Here is an 18856-nt window from a genome sequence, read left to right as displayed (position 1 = left end):
GGGAAGGGAAGGGAAAGAATCAGAGGATTTCACAGCTCTTCCTTCCCCACCCCAGAGTCCTTTAGAAACGGATCAGCTTCTCCCTGCCTGCCATGATCTTCCTGGACCACTCAACCTTTTACTATTCATGAAACATATGACACAGATAGTTAATGATAGCTTGAGACTGGAATAAGCCTAGAGAACAGCTCACCTAAATAGCTTATCATTCCTACTTGGTGCTTCTATAAACTCCTTCACTGAACCCCAACTTCCTTTTTCTTTATTCACTTGGTCAGCCAATTAGTCAACAAGTCAAATCAACTAGTATTTATTAAGTGCCAACTTTGTGCCAGGTACTGTGTTAAGTGATGGGGAAACAAAGGCAACAACAGTCCCTCCCTCAAGAAGCTTCCATTCTAATGAGGAAACAACATGCAAACAACTATGTAGACACAAAATATATGCAGGGTAAATTAGAGGTAATTTCAGGGGGAAGGTACTAGAATTGAGGAGGAACCAAGGAAGGCCTTTGGTAAAAGGCAGGATTTTAGCTGGAACTTGAAGGAAGCCAGGGGGCAGAGAAGAGAAAGGAGATCATTCCAGGGACAGCAGACAGACAGGGAAAAGGCACAAATTGGGAGTCGGGGCATTATGTTAGAGGTGTGACCAGTGCATAGAAACCAGTGTCACTAGATCACAGAGTATGGGGAGGGGAGTAAGGTGTGAAAAGCCTGGCAAGGTTGGAAGAGGCCAGGTTGTGAAGGACTTTAAAAGCCAGAGGATTTTATGTTTGATCCTGGGAGGTAGCAAGAAGCTATTGGAGTTTTCTCAGTTTACTGGTATGGTCAGATCCGAGTTTTAGAAAGATCACTTTGTAAGGTTGTTTAAAGGATGGACTTGGAGTGGGGAGAGATGAGGCAGGGAGGCCAAGGCTTTTGTGATAGTCCAGGAAGTGAGTTGAGGAGGACCTGAACCAGGGGAACGGGATGTATAGGAAAGATATTGCAAAGACAGAAACAAGACATGGCAACAGACTAGATCAGGGGCGGGGAACCGGTAGCCTGGAGGCCACATATGGCCTTCCAAGTCCTCGAGTGCAGCCTGTTGACTGAGTCCACGTTTTACAAAATAAATCCTTTTATTAAGGGGATTTGTTCTGTGAAGTTTGGATTCAGACTTGAGGACCTAGAGGGCCACATATGGCCTTCCAAGTCCTCGAGTGCGGCCTGTTGACTGAGTCCACGTTTCACAGAATAAATCCTTTTATTAAGGGGATTTGTTCCCCACCCTTGGACTAGATAGATGGGATGAGTAAGAGGGAGAAGGTGAGGATGACTCCAAGGGGGCTAGCCGGGGCGATTGAAAGAATGGAGGGTTTGGGGGGAAAGATGAGTTCAATTTTGGATATGCTGAGTTTAAGATGTCTATGGGACATTCAGCTTGAGATGTACGATGGGGAGGTAGAGCTGTTTGACTGGGGGTCAGGAGAGAGGTTAGGGGAAGCTGGGTGTTGAAGCGGATAGAGTGCCTTTCCTGGAGTCAGGAAGATTTATCTTCGTGAGCTCAAATCTGGCCCCAGATCCTTACTAGCTGTGTGACCCAGGGCAAGTCATTTAACCCTGTTTGCCTCAGTTTCTTCATCTGTAAAATAAGCTGGAAAAGGAAATGGCAAACCACCCCAGTATCTTTGCCAAGAAAACCCCAAATGGGGTCATGAAGAGTAGGACACAATTGTAAAAACGACAGAACAAAAATAGATCTAAGTCTCTTCCAACTCTAAATCTGCGCACCAGTGTGCCAATAAATACGCATCTGCTATTGTGTCCTGCTCTGCAATTGACACTATGAAAGTCTGAAGAAGTTCGGGATATGGCCCCAGGTCATTGGCAGGTTAAGTGGCTTGCTACTGATCACCCAGTTGGGCTGTGTCAGAGGCAGGCCTTGAGCCCCTGTCTTTTGCCCTCAAAGGCTGCACCTCTCTTCACTCCTTTCTGTGGAAAGCTTGAGACTTGGTGCCTTTCTTCCCCCGCCCAACCTGGCCTAATCCACGAAACCCTTGGCATCAACATCCATCACATGGCAACACCAATAATCAGGAAAAGATAACTGGCTACAGCAGACGGCATGGCGCAGTGGATTTGGAGCCGGAGTTCGAGTTTGAAGAGGCATTCTGCCACTCACCACCTGTGCGACCTTGGACAAGTCTCTTCCCCTTTGTCTGAGCTTCAGGAGCTCCAACTGCAAGCAGAGCTGCCCGGTCCACGATTTGGAGAGGCAGCCGCCCCTCTCTTTCGCCCCCAGTCTATTCGCCTTTCATCTTTAGAGGTCTTCGGCTCTCGCTGCGCATCCCTCCTGTACCCACTCCCCGCTTAAGGCTCTGTAGGGGTTCCTCCGCGCCCCGCCTCTGCCCTCCCCTCTCCTCTCTTCTCTCACTCTCTCCTCCCTCCTCTCCTCTCCCCTCCTGCGGCCGCACAAACTCCTCCTCCGCCCGGTTGACATCAGAGCAAACCCGCCGAGCGTCCGGCCCGCCGACGGAGGCGGAGGAGAAGCCACCACTGCCGTTGATTGTGAGCACAGGGGACCGGAGTGAAGACGAGGAGGAGGAGGAGGCGGCTGCAAGGAGCGTGGAGTGAGCGCGAAGGAGGGCAGGCGGGAGCAGCGCGGCTCGGAGATCGGGGCCAGGGCCAGCGGCGGCCTCGGGAGGCGGTGGGGGTGGGGGCCCGAGCGACCCAAGGAGCCACCCCCCCACCTCCCACCCTCTCACCATTGTTGGGCAGCCTCAGGTAAGCGGGAGAGAGTCTGCCTGGGTACCGCCAGCCCGGGGCGAGGTCTGAGGGAGCCTGCGCTCTGGCCTTACCTGGCTCCTCCCCTGGGGCTCCTAGGGGTAATCGACCCTCATCTTGCCTCCTGTCCCCTGAGCCCAGCCCAATCCCTGGGTTGCTGAGGAAGGGGCTATGCAGTAGAAAGGAGAATTAAGCTCTAAGCCCTTGACTGAGGGATCGGGGAAGTCTCCTTGCAGGTGACACCCTCCTTCCTCCACAGCTGTCCCTCTCTCCACCCCGACTTCAGGGGCTCCCAAGCACATACACCTGTTCTATCTAGGGCCACCTGTGTGGAACTTTGCCCCTTGTCAGCTATCGGCCTTGTCCCTAAGCCTTCCCTTCCAAACAAAGGTCCGGGTCTTTGTCCCAGCAGAGGTGGGGGGGGCAGGTAGGGTGTGTCTCTAGGCTGAAGGTGGGAGCATTGTAGTTCCTCAGCCTTTCCCAGGAGATCCCCAGAGACCTAGTCTGAATCTCTGATGAAAGAGTGGCTGGGATATGTTTTAGTGAATGATAAAGAAACTGAAATGGGGCAGGGGTGACGTAGGCGTTAAGTGAGCCAGCCTCGGCACACTTCTTCCCCTGGATTCAAACCCACAGGGTCAGTCTGCTCTCTGGTAAGGCCATGGGAGGTAGCTGGTCCTTCCTTGGATGGGTGTGCTGATCTCTGGGCCTGGGGCAGCTGCTCCCCTTCCCTAGACAAGAGTCAGCATTTTGCACAAACATATGTCGCTCTGTGTTTGTACTGTGTGTAAGACCTAAGGGATGGATAAGCTTCAGTGTGTCAGATTGTATATATTAATGGTATGTTTGCAAGGAAAGGTATATGATTATTGAACGTGTGTGTGTTTAGGTTGGTTACAGAAGGATCATAGGGTGTCCAGATGGATGAGAGGAGCTATCTATCATATAGTGCAACCCCTCCCTGCCTTTCATAGGAGTATTAGGGTGTGTCCCAGTGGAAGAGTATGTGGGTGTTAGAGTAAAGGGATGTACCTCTCTTGTTTTGAAGGGGTGTGTGTGTGTGTGTGTGTGTGTGTGTGTGTGTGTGTGTGTGTGTGTGTGAGTATAACGGCATAGCTAGATTTGGGGGTGTATCTGCTCATGCAGGTGTTGATGGGTTAGGGCATGTGCCTAGATTTGTGGCTCTGTCCTGTGGTGGAGGATCTCTGTGTACTAGGGGTTTTCATAGAGACAAATAAATTTCATCTTCCCCTTTCTGGCTCTGGAGCCTGGGGTGGGGAGGAGGACTACGCATGGCAAAGGAAAGGGACTTCTTTACTGCCAGAACTTCTATTGGGGCTGGCCTCTCTTTGGCTTAGAGGTGTTCTGGGCTTTAAGGAGTCTATTGAAAAGTTGGCCATACAGAGGGGTAGCAGTGGGAGGTTGTGATGGAGGCATGGATAATGCTTTGCCTTCAGGAAGGACCTCGCTTTTGTTCCTGTCCTATGGCTCCTGATACTTGAACATGGGGGCTTCCCTGGGCAATGGTGAGCCTGATAGTGCCACTCAAACTTAGGTTCTGACCTGGTCTGCACTATGGAGCCTGCCTCATCCCTGAGGGAATCAGGCTGTGGCCAGAGGGGCTGAGCATGGGACCAGAGTCAGGGAAGTGACGCCCTTTACACATCTGGATCCCTGGGTGTCCATCCCCTTTAGAATCACAGTGTTCATTCTGGGACATTTGTAAGTTCTGGTCTTTGACTTTACAGATCATGCAGCCCATCTTCCTTTTCTTAATGAGGAAACTGAGGTCTAGTGAGGGAAAGTCATGGACCCAAGAACATACAGCTCATTAGTGGTGAAGCCGGTGCTAGAAGACAGGTCTCCTGATTCCCATAGATTCAGAGAATGGAAAAGAGAAAAGGCACCCTAGCAATCATTTAGTCCAACCCCTTCCCTTTACAGGTGAGAAAGCTGAGGTGCAGAGCTCTTGTTGCTGCGTCCCTCTAGCTCAGATTATCATGGGGTATCACCCTTCCATCTTATATTTTCTCCTCAGGTCAGTCCCCTTCTGGCTTAGGGTGCAGAACTGAGACTAACTCTTGAACCTCCTGGGGAAACGTTGAATTAAACTCTTATGTAACGCAAGGTCTGAGAACTGGAATTACTGCTCATTTTCCATCCTCTCTGGGTCTTTCTTAGGAGAACTTCTAGATTTGGCATGGGCATTGGGGGGCTCAGGATGAATTTGAGTTGGTTGGATGGAAGCTGATGGAGATAGAGATTGTCTGCCCCTTGCTGGGGAAGGGAGGGCAGGGCACTGGATCAAGGATTAAGTGCAGGAGCCTAGCCTGGCTGGTGCAAGAGGACCCTGGAGCCTCAAATCTCATGCCAGTTTGATCTGGAAGCTGTGTATCAGGGAGGGGGTGGGGGTGGAGATCAAGGAGGGCTGGGGGCTCTTCTAGGCCAGAATCTAAGAGCAGGGGTTGGGGACAAGGCCCAGAGGTCCAGGCATCTGCCATGGGTGAGGCAGGAGTGGGGGATGACGGTCAGAAGAGAGGTGGGAGGATGAGGGAGTACCAGCTGTTCCAGAGGTGGCTGCTGTTGTCATGGCAACAGAGCAAATGGAGCTATTTAAAAATGTGGCTGAGAATATTGCTGGAGGCAGAGAGAGAGCAGGGAACCTGTTTTCTAAGAGAGGGGGAGGAGGGGATACCCTGGACATACCCCCAGGGGATCACTGTTGTGATCAAGGACCCTCCCACCCCAGGGGAATTTCACTTATTTCTCAGGCCCCTTTGGAGTGTTTCCATCATCACATTATGGATTATGGAGCGGTGTGTGTTTGTGTGTGTGTGTGTGTGTGTGTGTGTGTTGTGTGTGTGTCTGTGCCTGTGTCTGTGTCTGTGTCTGTGTGTGAGTGACATTAGGAGCTCTGATCTGGGCACCTGTTTTTTACAGGAAGAAATGAATCCCTGTTATTCAAGGGATGAAGAGGTGAAAGGATTGGGAAGGAGGTTGGTTTAGAATTGGGAAAGAGAAAGCAGAAGTGGGGTCCTGGAGAGGCCATGCTCCTGCTGAGCCCAAGCTGTCCCACCCCCCAGGAGCCCTGGCTGCAGCCAGTGGGCAGTGGGCAATGCCTCGGGAAGTGGATGGACCCAGCTGGAAGAAGCATACAGATGACATTCGGGACATTTATGAATTCCGGGATGTCCTGGGCACGTAAGTGATGTCTCCTGTTTCCCCTTTCCCTTCTCTCAAAGATAAGCAGGCCTAAGAGCAGCCAGGGAGACAGAGAGGGGCTGGGATGCAATCTCAAATGATCCCTAGGTAGGCCTGGAAGAGATGTATCAGAAGCCTAGGGGAAGAGAGAAGGGGGCTTACCTCCCCCAAGCTGGGCCTCGGGCATCAACGTTGGATTGTCAGGAAGTGGATGGGTTTTTTTTTCCTCTGGACCAGCCCCTCAGCTGTTTCCTGCTAACTTCCGCCCATGGAACTGCCCATGGACACATCTGCAGACCAGCAGGAGACCTCACTCCTTGTCCTGCCCAGCTGGTGTAGGGGGTGGGGCTTGAGAGAGGAAAGAGAGGAAAATGAAGAATCCAGATTAAGGTTCTTTATGAGAGGTATTAGAGAGGACCACAGAAAATACCTAGACTTACAGGTCAGGGGTTCCCTCCATTCCCATCCCTCCTCCAAGGGCCAACCTAGACCCTTCCCCCTTCAAATCCAGTCTCTCCTCCCCACTCCAGGCCCTTTCTGTGCTAAGTTCTGGGAAGACCTTTAAAGCTAGACTTGGTTGGAATGGAGAAATGAGTGGGAGAGAGAAGCTTTCAGAAGTTCTTCTTGCAACAGGTCTTGATATCTGAGCCTGAGAATGGAAGGAAAGAGAAAGTGGGGGAGGAGTGGGAAGATTGAGGGTAGGGGTGACTGCCTTCTGGCTTCCCCTATGGGGATAGTGGGAAGAGTCGGTGCTCAAAGTACATTGAGCCTGCCTTATGACAGCTTCAGTCTTGTACTGAGGGATGGGAAATGGAAAATGGGCCCAGTCCTGTCTGGCTAGGCTAGCAAATGGTCTTTGGCTCCTGACAGATGAGTGGATCGGCCTGTCCCTGAGGCATGAGAACCATAGGTGATGTCTAATTTGGGCTGGTAAGAGAAAAGAAACCTAAGGTCTTATCTCTGCTTAACTCAGCTGTGGTTCCCAAGTCTCAGATGGTCTCCAGTCTCTTTCCCCAAAATGATTCTATTGTGTGCAAGGACTGATTTTTACTGACAGAGCTTCCTGAGCTCTTAGCCCCCTACCTTATTCCATTACCTTGCCCTTCGGTTGTTACTCTGTGCAAGCCAGGCAAGAATAATGGGAGGGGGGCAGGTAGGTGGCAGGTAGGTGGCGCAGTGGATAGGGCACTGGCCCTGAAGTCAGGAGGACCTGAGTTCAAGTCCGACCTCAGACCCAACACTTGGCACTTACTAGCTGTGTGACCCTGGGCAAGTCACTTAACCACAATTGCCTAAAAAAAAAAGAATAGTGGGGTTTGGTTGGAGGGGGGCGAGACAAGCTTCTTGCAAGGATGAGGAAGCTGCAACATCTTCCCCTTTCTACTCCATCTACAAGGTCAGCCTCAGATGTGATTTCAGGGCAGCCAAGATCTTCCCCACAGCCCCTCAATTCCTCATCCATCCTACATTCTCGTTGCATTGATAGACATTCATTCTTTGGTCCTCTTGTCCCCTGTTATAATGCATTTTCCCCTCAGAGGGGTCACACGTTAAAGATGTCATAAGTCCTTTACCTCTTAGTTTGAATGATTTTCTCCGAGTCTTTGCTGATAGGGTTTCTCCAGCAGGAGGGTACAGAGAACACATTCAAGGGAAGAAAGGATTGGGGACCTTCAAATTTTGGGAAGGAGTAGGCAAGAAGGCAGATAATGATTATAATCCCTAACATTCCCAAAATGCATTTCAAAGTTCCTGCCTGTCTTTTCTTTGTTTTGTTTTGTTTTAAGGCAATTGGGGTTAAGTGACTTGCCCAGGGTCACACAGTTAAGTAAGTGTCAAGTGTTTGGTCTGAGGCAGATTTGAATTCAGGTCCTTCTGACTTCAGGGCCAGTGCTCTATCCACTGTGCCACCTAGCTGCCCCCTGCCTGTGTTTTCTGTCCTTTAAACAGCCCTGGTAGGTAGAGCCTGTATACATCATTACCCCGATTTTATGTAACAGAAAAATGAGGCCCGGAGAAGCTCAGCAAGTTGGCCAAGCTCCAGGATTAGAACCCAAGCCTCTTGATTGTAGCTCCAGTGTGCTAAGACTTATTACTCAGAAGGACCTCAGGAAACTGTCCAGCCCCAGCCAGGGAAGGTTAAATGTACGGCTTTAGGATGGGCTGCCCCTCCTTCTGTCTCCCCTTGCTGAGGCTTCCCTTTTCCTCTTGGACACCATGCTAGGGAGCTCCTGGGGGTGGGCAGGTATGGGGGGCCTCATGGCCTTCAGGTCCCATGACTTGGTGGGTTGTTGATAAAGAGGTAGTTGTTGTGAGCCTCCCGTTCACCTATGTGCTTGGGACCCAGGCCATGCCAAGGCCCAGATTTTTTGGAAGTATTCCTCATTTCCTCTCTACCTACCCTACCTCACCATTCACCCCTCTTTGCCCTGACAGGGGAGCATTCTCTGAGGTGATACTAGCTGAAGAGAAGACCACCCAGAAACTCGTGGCCATCAAATGCATCGCCAAGAAAGCCTTGGAGGGCAAGGAGAGCAGCATTGAGAATGAGATTGCCGTGCTTCATAAGTGGGTGGGAGCTGGGCTGTCTCCTATGGTGACTCGCCTCCAGCCCTCCCCCTGTGCCTTTTTCCATCCTTGGGTTGGCTCTGCCTGAGTCCAGCCACTCCATATTTGTTCTGTCCAGGACAAACTTTGCCCAAACCCACCACTGCCTTTGCATTTATTATCATTGACTTGATCATTCTGGTCCTGAGGGATGTCAGTACTGCTGGCGTCTGACCTGAGGACCTAGTTGTCAATCAAGCAGTTAATAGTTTCTGCCAGTAACAGATTTAATAATAGTAACTGGGGTTTATGTAGGGCTTCCAAGTTTGCAAAGTGCCATCCATCTGTTATCATAGTGAAGCTTCTCTGTGAGGTGGTTGCTATTATCCCCATTTTACAGATGAGGAAAATGAGGCTCAGTGAGTTTGAGACTTGGCTCAGCATTATAAAGCTAGTAAATGTGAGAAGGATTTTATTTGGGTTTCTTTGGATTGATTATCCTGACTCTGTCTGCTGCACAGTGCTGCTGCCTGAGAACCCTAGGTGGCACGACTCCTGGCTTAGCTTTCTCATCATTGAGTTTCTGGCCTATGGTTTCAGGACTTATGCCGGGGCCCTGCATTTCCTAGTAGTTCCCAGATTTATTCTCTGGGTGTCCTGCTCATCACACATCAGACCATAAGGCAGGCCCCTCACCTTGGCTTCTGCCCTGATCCCGTCTGGGCTTCATGCTCTCTGATGGTGCTGAGGCCGGTGCTGGGACTATTTCCTCTGCTGTTGCCCAGATGAGTCTGGTCTCCCTGACCTGATGTTACAACACAGTCAGGTAAATTGACTAGCAGTCCTGGTGTCCCTTGAGTCAATCACCTGGCCAGGGCTGGCTGAATACCCAATTCTGGACAGTGCTGGGGGAGGGGAATGAGCTCCAGAAACCTCTAATGTTTGCCTAGTGCTACCTATTATTACTGGCCTATTAAATAATGTGAGAGATAGTCCTGAGGATCCTAGGCATTGTGGTGTAGTAGATAGAGCATCAGGAAAACCTGGGTTCAAGTCCCATCTCTGACACATACTGGTTATATCATCTTGAGCGAAGGCACAATTTCTTATTGCCCTGGGCAGCTCTCCAAACTTGTGAATTGCAGGACAATTGCCATCTGCATTAGTAGAGGCAGCTAGGGGGCACAGTGGATAGGAGGGCTTGGCCTGGAATCCAGAAGATCTAGGTTCATACCCTGCCTCAGATACCTCCTAGCTGTGTGACTCTGGGTAAGGCACTCTGTCTGCCTCTGTTTCCTCAGCTGTAAAGTTAGGATAGTAATAGTACCCACCTCTCAGGGTTACTGTGAGGATCACGAGATCATTTTTGTAAGTGCTTAGCACAATGCCTGGCACATAGTAGGTGCTTAATACAGGCTTGTATTCTTGTCTAGAAGGGGATGCCTAACTCTTCCTAAATAATTCCAATGAAATCACAAATTTTAATTACCCAAAGTGATCTTAAATACTGGTACTAAGTATTCTCCACTAGTGACCTCCCTGTCTCTTCATGGCGGCATATATAGTATAAACTGGCAGATCCCACCAAGTTGGAGAGGCTTTGAATGCAAGCCCAGTGACATACCATTTGCATATATGTTTTTATGTATGTCTGTTGTCTGGTCAGTCTGGTGATGTTTTTATTTTTTGGTCCCAGCAACTCTCAAAGCTTGCTCCCAAGTCAACCAGGGTTGTGACCTCAGTTGGCAGGTGCAACACTCATGTCACCAGTCACAAGTCCTCAATCACGTCCATGTAATTGGTAGTGGGTAGCATTGCCCTGTTCCTGTTTCCTGGAGTGGCATGTCCTTAGCTCCAAAGAGCACTGTCTACTGCCTCCCACTTAAGTTTGGGTGCGGGGGTGGAGAGAGGCCTCTGGGCTTTTCCTCAGCTCTGAATCTCCACCTCCATTTCTTCTTCTAGGATCAAACATCCCAACATTGTGGCCTTGGATGACATCTATGAGTGTGGCGGGCACCTCTATCTCATCATGCAGCTGTGAGGACCCAGCCTTCCCCCGACCCTCCCCCTACTTCCTCCTCAGCCTCTTCCTGCTCTAGTGACTCCATCTCCCAACCCCACTTTTTTTTTTTTGGCTAGGCAATGGGGTTAAGTGACTTGCCCAGGGTCACACAGCTAGTAAGTGTTATGTGTCTGAGGCCAGATTTGAACTCAGGTCCTCCTGACTCCAGGGCCAGTGCTCCATCCACTGCACCATCTAGCTGTCCCACTGGACCCCACTCTTGTCTCAGACATTCCCACCTTCCTTTCTGGCATTGCTGCTGACCAGGACATCTTCCCCTTCCTTCTCAGCTTCTGGACACCCCCATCTTCATTGCTGCCCCAGACTGCTGTTTCCATGATCCCATTCCTGCACCATCTTTTCTTTGGCCTTAATCCTGCCTCAGATCAGACTTGAACATCTTTGGCATTGTTCTTATCCAGCCTCTGCCCTTTCCCTCTAACTTTCTGATGGTGCCCTCCTCCCATTAGCATTCTAGGAGGTTCAGAGGGGGATGCAGAGGCGGGCCTTGCGGATATGTTACACACAGGGGAGGGGAGTGTCACGCGAAGCTGGTGAAGGCATTGTCTCGTCTGCTTCTTTCGTTTCAGGGTGTCTGGGGGTGAGCTCTTTGACCGAATTGTGGAGAAGGGCTTCTACACGGAACGGGATGCCAGCCGACTAATCTGCCAGGTGCTTGATGCTGTCAAGTACCTCCATGACATGGGCATTGTACATAGAGATCTCAAGGTGAGAGTTTTTTTGTGTCTTTTTTTGGGGGGTGCAATGAGGAATAGAATGAGAAAAAATGAGGGAGCTTGAATGATGTACAATTTTGACCAATCATGGCCTTGGAGAAGAGTTGGGAAAATTCTCACCCCACCTCCTTCCATTAGAGAGGTGATGGTGATGGTGGTGGTAGGAGGTGTGTATGTTTCCTTTGATGTCAGATATGATTGCTGTGTTCATTGGTTTTGCTTAATTTATTTTTCTTTGTTAAGAGGTAAGGCTTACTTAGTAGGTGTGTGGGTGGAGGGTAGTGGGGGTATATCTGGAAATAACTTTGATGTAAACACAAAAGTGATCAATAAAACATTAATTTAAAAAGAAAAAACTACTTGATTTAAAATTAATAAATTAAAATGTAATTAATTTAAAAAGAAAGACTATGAGGGAGTTTGAAGGAAGGGGGTGACAGGGAAATGGACCAGGGGAAGGGATGAGGATCAGAGCTGGAAAGGTTGGGGGAAGGGATAAGGTAGTGAGAAAGGTATTGAACTGAGAGTCGGGTCCTGGCTCTGCCATTGACTCATCGTGTGACCTTTGAGGGCCTGTTTCCTTATTTGTAAAGTGGGGACAGTATGTGCCTGCCCGACCTTACAGGGCTATTGTGAAGATGGAATGATATCATTTTATCAGTGACTTACATAAAGATATAAACGGCATACTTATCAAGTTTGCAAATGACATCAGCTAGGAAGGAGAGTTAATATGGAGGACAGATTCAAGATGCAAAAAGATCTCAGTAGGCTACAGTGATGGGCTGACTCTAAAATGGGGGGCTGCTTCAGATGATAGTAAGCACCCCATCGCTAGGAGTCTTTAAGTGGAGTATGAATGTTTTTTAGAGGTCTCATTAACATGGCATCTGAAGTCCTTTCCAAATCAGATTCTGTGAGATAATATAGGCAAAAGCATGGTGTCAACGATAAAGCCATATACATGTAGGTTACTATTGTTCTCCTCCCAAAGCCAGAGAACTTGCTTTACTACAGCCTAGAGGAAGATTCCAAGATCATGATCTCGGACTTTGGGCTGTCCAAGATGGAAGGCTCAGGCAGCGTGCTTTCCACAGCGTGTGGCACACCAGGATATGTAGGTAGGAATGAAGCCAAATCTAAAGGTGGAGAAAGGGAGCCAACAGCCTTGGGGGGTGCGATATGAAAGGCAATTCCGGGGAGCTGCGAGAGTCCTGTGTCCAAAGTCTGGGGGGATGGCTGCAGCTCTTGTAGGCATGCTCCCCTAGCAAGACTGCCATCTCTTCCACCTTTGCAGCCCCTGAAGTCTTGGCCCAGAAACCTTATAGCAAAGCTGTGGATTGCTGGTCCATTGGTGTTATTGCCTACATCCTGTGAGTGAGAGGCCCAGGTACAGGGTGGGGAGAGGGGAGGGAGCATAGCTGGAGCTCCAATGTGGTGGGCCACAGGGAAAGTTGTTCCTTTCTCCCTTCCTCCTCTTCTACTCTGAGGCTTGGAACATTAGATTTGGAGTTTAGAAAGCTTGCTCTAATTCTAGCTCTGTTGATGAATCGCTGGACAAGTCACTTGGTCTCTCTAGGCCCATTTCATAATCTATAAAATGAGGATGAAATGTTGTCTGCCCTGCTTCACAGTTGAAAGGGTTGAATGGGAAAAAGAGAAGGGGAAAGTGCAGAGGCATGTCAGGGATTCTTCCTTTCTCCCCCGTCAGACTCTGCGGTTACCCTCCTTTCTACGACGAGAACGACGCCAGACTCTTTGAACAGATCCTGAGGGCCGAGTATGAGTTTGACTCTCCTTACTGGGACGACATCTCCGACTCGGGTACTGATGCTGTTCCTCACTTTGTCCTTCCCGTCGCTTCACGCCTGCCTCCTGTCCTGCTGCTTCCTCTTCTCCACTGCACGGCCATCCCCAGAGCAAGCGCCTGCCTCTAGGGTCAGACTTGTTGCCAGCGCTTTGGTGGGACTGCCTTTCGGCCATGCCTTGCTGCCACTGTCCACAAGAAATTGAAGACTCCCCGAGGCTGTGGGTTAGCCTTTACCTAGAGTCGTGAAGAGGCTTTGTAAACCCTTCTCCCGGCAATCACATCATTAAAGAATTGGAAGGGACCATCAGTAACCATCTAGTCTAAACTGCACATGAAGGAATTTCCCTCTAGAACTACCTGACATATAGTCAGTCACCCAGCCTTTACTTTGACTATCTCCAAGGAGATGGCACCTACAACTCCTCAAGGCATTTCATGCAGAGATAGGGCTAATTGTTAGAAAGCTTTTACTGACATTAGGCCTAAATTTTCTTCTTGCATTTTCCCACCTGGTTCTGCCCTCTCTGGGCCAATGCAGAGCAAATCTAATTGTTCCACTGATTAACAATCCTTCAAATTCTTGAAGACCCTTACAATTCTCCTCCCCTCCTCAGTCTTCTCTAGTATAAATATCCCTGGTTGCTTCACCCCCACCTCCAAATTTAAAATCCACAGACACAGAAAAACATACACCCTTTCCTGCTGCTCTGATGATGTGTGAAATGTTAAGTTCCAGTCTTTGCCCTTTGTTAAAATTCAAATGTCACTAAAAGAGGACAGTGCATCAAACTATTCTTGGGCATCTTTCTTTCTGGTCAGAAGTGTCTTTAATCCTTTCAGAAGAGCAGGTTTTGAGAGGAGGTGCTCATTTGAATGGGCAAGAGGAAGTTCCAATGACAATTTCCCCCTTATGATTTTGCCCCAAATCCAGTCAGGTTTATTGACTGAACTGGTGGATGGGCAGGGGAGCGTGCTGAGAGGAGCCCAGACTGGGCTTGTGGTCATGATCAGAACTCACTGACCCTTATGATCTCTTCTCTGCCCATAGCAGGCATTCCATCAGTGCCCTTTATATTGAATTGTGTTCTCTGTCTCTGTCCTGCCTCGGTATCCAAGCCAAGGACTTTATTCGACATTTGATGGAAGAAGATCCTGAGAAGAGGTTCACCTGTGAGCAAGCCCTGCAACACCCATGGTGAGGAAGGCCCCAGCCCCTCTCTCCAGGCTCTGCCCCCAAATCTCTACAGCCTCCCTTACCGGCTTCCCACCCCTTCTCCTCTTAGGATTGCAGGGGACACCGCGTTGGACAAAAACATCCACCAGTCTGTCAGTGAGCAGATCAAGAAGAACTTTGCCAAGAGCAAATGGAAGGTGAGACTGCGGCTGTGGCCCCTTGCCCAAATCCTTGACCTTGGCCTCTCTCTTCACCCCCAGCTGTGGCCGTTCCCTCTGCCCCACTTTCCTTCATTGTCACATCAGCCTCATCCTCTGCCTGTCCTCGAGCCACAGCCTCTCTTCTCCCTAACGTACCTGCCAAGGCCTAGCCTTATGCTGCAACCCAAGCCTCAGCTTCCTTCCCAAGTCCCTGAGTCAGCCCTCCCCATTCCCATTCCCTCCAGCCTCCTGACCCACACTGGGGAAACAACATGGCACAGTGGAAACAGGGCCAGCTCTAGAGCCGGGGGCTCTGGGGTCTGACTGTTGTGACCACCTCTCTGGGCCTCCCCAGACTAGACTGCCACCTTTAGGTCTATAGTCTTACCTAACACTCCCCATATTCTTCCTTCATTCCTCCCTGGGTACTCAGGCCAAGCTGGTGGACCTTTGGGGTCAGTCCCCTAACTTCCTCCATGGCTTATCCCCTTTCAGCAAGCCTTCAATGCCACAGCAGTGGTGCGGCACATGAGGCGGCTTCAGCTAGGCACCAGTCAGGATGGACCCAGACCTGGCCAAACCACCAGCCATGGGGAGCTGCTGGCCCCTGGCACAGGCGGGGGTGAGGCAACAGGGTGGGGAAGGGAGGCCGACTGTCCCAGAGGCGCCTTGCATTACTGACGCTCTCTCTGAGGTCCATGCTCTTCCCTTGCCAGGTCCCCATGTTGGCTGCTGCAGGGACTGCTGTGCAGAGTCTTCCCTGGAGCTGTCAGCCACTCGCCCACCCCAGCTCTGAGCAGCCTTCACCACAGCTGCTGGGGGCTGGGCAACTGGAGGGGCAGGGCTCATCTTCAAGGCAGTAGTGGTGGTGGCTGAGCTCCTGGGCAAGGGGCTAGGGTGGAACCTGCCAAAGAGAAGCCGGCCTGCCCCAAAGGCTGCTGCAGGGCAGTAGGGCTTGGAGTTGCTCATTGTTTCGGAAGGGGTAAGATAGCCTCTGCTCTCCCCTCCCACCCTGCCTCCAGGGAAGCCTCCTCCTCTTCTCCCTCCCATGGCTCTTCCTGAGCCCACTTCAGGCCAGGCCTCTCCTGGAGGGAGCAACTGGCCTCTTCTGTAGCCCCTCTGCCCTGGCTTTGGGTCCTTTTCCTGACCCCCTTCCTAGTGCTCACCCTGGTCACCCTGACCTTTGGGAAGGCAGGGAGCTGGGCAGGGAAGGTGTAGCAGGAGCCAGGGCCCTGAGAAGAGATGTGAAAGGGGCTGGAGGGGGAAATCACTTGGCCTTCTTCCTCTCAGTGCTTCTCATTTCTCCCCATGCTCTGGTCAAGGTATCCAACCATTTTCCAAACAAATATTTCTATTTTATTGTTCATTCTTTTATATTAAAGGGAAGAGGTTAAAAGCATTGGATTATTTCATCCCTTTAGCTTGGCAGGCACCTCCAAATTCTTACCTTTCCTCAATCGTGCACAACTGACCATCTGTTATGGGGACATAAAGTACCCTTGAGGTAGATGCTGGAAGTCAGGGAATCCTGGAGCCATGGAACCCCTAAACCCAAGGCTTGGTAGGGTTGGGGAAAGGGGAGGAAGGGGATCGATCCTTGCTGAGGGACTAGGGTCTTTGATGCTATTGAAGAGTGGGGCAGTTTCCTGTCACCCTGGGTCTCCAGTGTCCTCTTGTCCTGACACTGGGCCCCGGCTCTCCTCAGAGGCCCCCCTTTTGCGCTTCTGAGACTTTGCCTTTGCCTGGAGAATCTGTGGTTTGGGGATCTGTCGCAGGTCTGCGCAGAACAGCACCTGGGGAAAGGAACTGGGGTAGAGGGTCTTCCCTCGGAAGGGAGAGAGAGCCAAATGGGCTCAGAGCTGGTGGGGGTGGAGGAACAATGCAATGAGGTTGTGTACGTGTGTGTGTGGTTTAATGGAGTAAAGGCTGGGGGACCTCAGAGGAATAAAACACTAACCGCTTGAGTCCAACCAGCATACGGACCCCACAGGCTCCGGAAGAAGTCTCCTGAAGAAGAAGGAATGCTGCTGAATCTGTCCGTTTTCTGTTGGTGACTCCCCTCCCTGGCCCCCTCTGCCTCCCTCTCCACCTAGCCCCGGGACTCTGCTCACCCAGCTCTTTACTAGCTTTCTGGCTCAGGCTCTTCTGACCCTTGGAAGTGGGCTGCCAGCTGTAATCCCGGCGGGCGATGTGCCAGACGTGGACATCCACAGGCACGGCTTGGGGCTTGTCCAGGGCCATTAGACACACACAGTCGGCCACCTTTAACACAGCAGTTCAGGATCCAGTCTGCTCCTCATTACACCTCACCCCAAATCTTTCACCTACAAGTTCCATTTTCCTGAGCTGTTCCCTATTCCAGCAATCCCTATCATGACTCCGTGTGTGTGTGTTACCAGGGAGGTGACAAGTATTCATCTTTCCAGGCTTACCTTTACCCCAACCCCAGGCAGTGAGCAGAGGTTCTGTTGGGCTTCCTCATAGGATGCTGAACGTAGCTGCTGCAGCCAGTTGGATCCCCCTCGTTCATTCAGGATGGCACGGGCACTCTCGCTCACAAAGCGGGCACGGTACCCAAAACCCAGCTGCCGAAGTTGAGGTTCCACCTCAGCTTCTGCAGGGAAAGGTGGGCAACATGATGATCTGAACACTCCCCATCCTGGGCTTGTCAATGGGTGCCCAAGTAGGAAACATGCATCACATCACCCTTCCCCTCTACCCCAACTGTGACTAGGAATTTACAGCCTCACAGGGAACACAGGTATGGAAAGACATAAAGCCTACAGAAAGACATGTTAAAAGTGTAAAGTGATGGGATAACAGTGGAGGTGGGTGGGTCTGGGAAGGCTTGGGGAAGATCAAAGCATCACAGATTTAGAGATCATTTAGCTCAGCTCCTTCCTCTTATAAGTGAGGGAACAAGTAATAGAAAAGTAGAAAGACTGAAGTCAGGCAGACAGTAAAGTAAGGGGCAGAGCCAAGATTTAACCCAAGTTTTGGACTAGGATCAGGGGTGGGGAACCTGGGGCCTGGAGGCCACATGTGGTCCTTTAGGTCCTCCAGTGCGGCCCTTTGACTGAACCCAAACTTCACAGAACAAATCCCCTCATTAAAAGGCTTTGTTCCATAAAATTTAGTCAAAAGGCTGCACTCAAGGACCTAGAAGGCCACAGGTTCCCCACCCCTAGGTGCTCTTCCCACCGCACCAGGCTTTGAAGAGAAGAGTTAGGATCGGAGGTGTAAGAAGGGCTGCCTGGACGTGTGCCTGATGGGTGCCAGGTCGGGCGCAAATCCCTCACACAAGGCTCTGAGGTGGGCAGCGAGCAGCTCAGCTTAGGGGTCTGCAGCAGCAGAATTGGTGAGGGAGGGGCTCATGCCGGGAAGCCTGGATCCAAGTATGGGGAGTCAAGGGGATGGCTCACTAGCCAATGCCTGCAAGCTGGGGAAGTCGTGATAGGGGACGCCGTCCAGCCGGCCCAGCTGCGGCCCCAGGTGCTGGCACAGCCGTTGCACCATGCCGGTGATCCTCGAGATGTGATTGTTGGAGGAGCAGATGAAGGAGAAGAGACACTCCACGGGGTCTTGTCTGAGCAGCCGGACCCCTGCGGGGGTATGGAGGGCGGGGCGTCACCCGGGCCGAGCCGTCCTCGGGCGTCGCTCTCCGGGCGCCCCGGCCCCCGCTTACCCGGGAATCTCGGGGCCACTTCTCGGAAGTGGGGGTCCGCGGAGGCCCAGTGCCGGTACAGGTCGGCCAGGCGGACGTGGAGCTGGAAGAAACGGCGCAGGGTCTGCGGGGCCTCGGGCCCGGCCGAGTCTCCGTACACGGTGTAGTGCAGCCGGTCGTCCGCCTGGGTCAGGGTCCACAGCCGGCCGTCCAGGACCCCCGTCCAGTGCCCCGGGCTCTGCTCTCTCCACCTGAGCCCGGGGAGAGGGACAGAGCCCGCCCGGTGAGGAAGGTCCCGTTCCCGACACCTCCCCTCTCCCAGGACTCCGGGGCTGCGAAGTGGGCTCACCTGAAGGACTGGCCTGAAGACAGGACCAGGCCCAGGTCCAGCTCGGAGCGTGGACAGGGGATGGAGGCCCACAGGCCGGGGGCCGAGGCGAGGGTGCGATGCCTCATGCCCCCCGGAGCCAGGCGGGGAGCCGCGCCGTGTAGCGCCTGAAACCCGAAGCTCCGCTCTTTAAAGACCGCCTCTTCCCCACGCTCCGCCCACCAAGCCCCGCCTCTCCCTGACGTTCCACCCACTCTGGATTTCACGAGCCAAACCCCGCCCATTCCGGATTTCACCCACCCAAAGCCCCGCCCATTGCTCTGCGGGGAGCATTTACTTTCCCAGCTCAGGATTGGCTGACGTCCTCT

At 51.6% G+C, this 18856-nt stretch overlaps 2 protein-coding genes across 4 annotated transcripts; one reads left to right on the top strand and one right to left on the bottom strand.

The window, feature by feature from the left end:
• Positions 1–2094: 2094 nt before the first annotated feature.
• Positions 2095–15895, top strand: CAMK1 (calcium/calmodulin dependent protein kinase I). 2 transcript variants are annotated; one of them, XM_078152183.1, is made up of 13 exons: positions 2095–2765; positions 5706–5741; positions 5849–5966; positions 8403–8534; positions 10476–10550; positions 11166–11304; positions 12307–12433; positions 12610–12685; positions 13024–13136; positions 14239–14317; positions 14406–14493; positions 14992–15118; positions 15213–15895. In XM_078152183.1, the coding sequence occupies exons 3-13, from the start codon at positions 5881–5883 to the stop codon at positions 15290–15292; spliced, it is 1122 nt and encodes a 373-aa protein (XP_078008309.1). In that variant the 5' UTR covers positions 2095–2765; positions 5706–5741; positions 5849–5880; the 3' UTR covers positions 15293–15895. The 2 variants fall into 2 exon arrangements, with proteins under 2 accessions (XP_078008309.1, XP_020836643.1); XM_020980984.2 differs by lacking the exon at positions 5706–5741 and having other exon boundaries at positions 2096–2765.
• On the bottom strand, positions 15845–18712 carry OGG1 (8-oxoguanine DNA glycosylase). 2 transcript variants are annotated; one of them, XM_020980988.2, is made up of 7 exons: positions 18510–18695; positions 18182–18411; positions 17919–18098; positions 16929–17110; positions 16608–16758; positions 16454–16503; positions 15845–16289 (listed from the first exon to the last, which is right to left on the bottom strand). In XM_020980988.2, the coding sequence occupies exons 1-7, from the start codon at positions 18614–18616 to the stop codon at positions 16146–16148; spliced, it is 1044 nt and encodes a 347-aa protein (XP_020836647.1). In that variant the 5' UTR covers positions 18617–18695; the 3' UTR covers positions 15845–16145. The 2 variants fall into 2 exon arrangements, with proteins under 2 accessions (XP_020836647.1, XP_078008311.1); XM_078152185.1 differs by lacking the exon at positions 17919–18098 and having other exon boundaries at positions 18510–18712.
• Positions 18713–18856: the final 144 nt, after the last annotated feature.

The sequence above is a fragment of the Phascolarctos cinereus genome, unplaced genomic scaffold (assembly GCF_003287225.1).
Source record: "Phascolarctos cinereus isolate Bilbo 61053 unplaced genomic scaffold, phaCin_HiC Scaffold_4;HRSCAF=312, whole genome shotgun sequence".
NCBI classification, from domain to species: Eukaryota; Metazoa; Chordata; class Mammalia; order Diprotodontia; family Phascolarctidae; genus Phascolarctos; species Phascolarctos cinereus.
This window is presented reverse-complemented; position numbering and strand designations above follow the sequence as displayed.

Excerpts from the sequence above, each read along its gene's own strand:
- CAMK1 (XM_078152183.1), top strand. The coding sequence starts at position 5,881 with ATGCCTCGGGAAGTGGATGGACCCAGCTGGAAGAAGCATACAGATGAC. Across the intron at positions 8,535-10,475 it reads GAGATTGCCGTGCTTCATAA|GATCAAACATCCCAACATTG; the intron begins GTGGGTGGGAGC and ends TTCTTCTTCTAG. Across the intron at positions 12,686-13,023 it reads GGTGTTATTGCCTACATCCT|ACTCTGCGGTTACCCTCCTT; the intron begins GTGAGTGAGAGG and ends CTCCCCCGTCAG.
- OGG1 (XM_020980988.2), bottom strand. The coding sequence starts at position 18,616 with ATGAGGCATCGCACCCTCGCCTCGGCCCCCGGCCTGTGGGCCTCCATC. Across the intron at positions 18,412-18,509 it reads TCTTCAGGCCAGTCCTTCAG|GTGGAGAGAGCAGAGCCCGG; the intron begins GTGAGCCCACTT and ends CCCCGGGCTCAG. Across the intron at positions 16,290-16,453 it reads ATGCTGGTTGGACTCAAGCG|GTGCTGTTCTGCGCAGACCT; the intron begins GTTAGTGTTTTA and ends TCCTTTCCCCAG.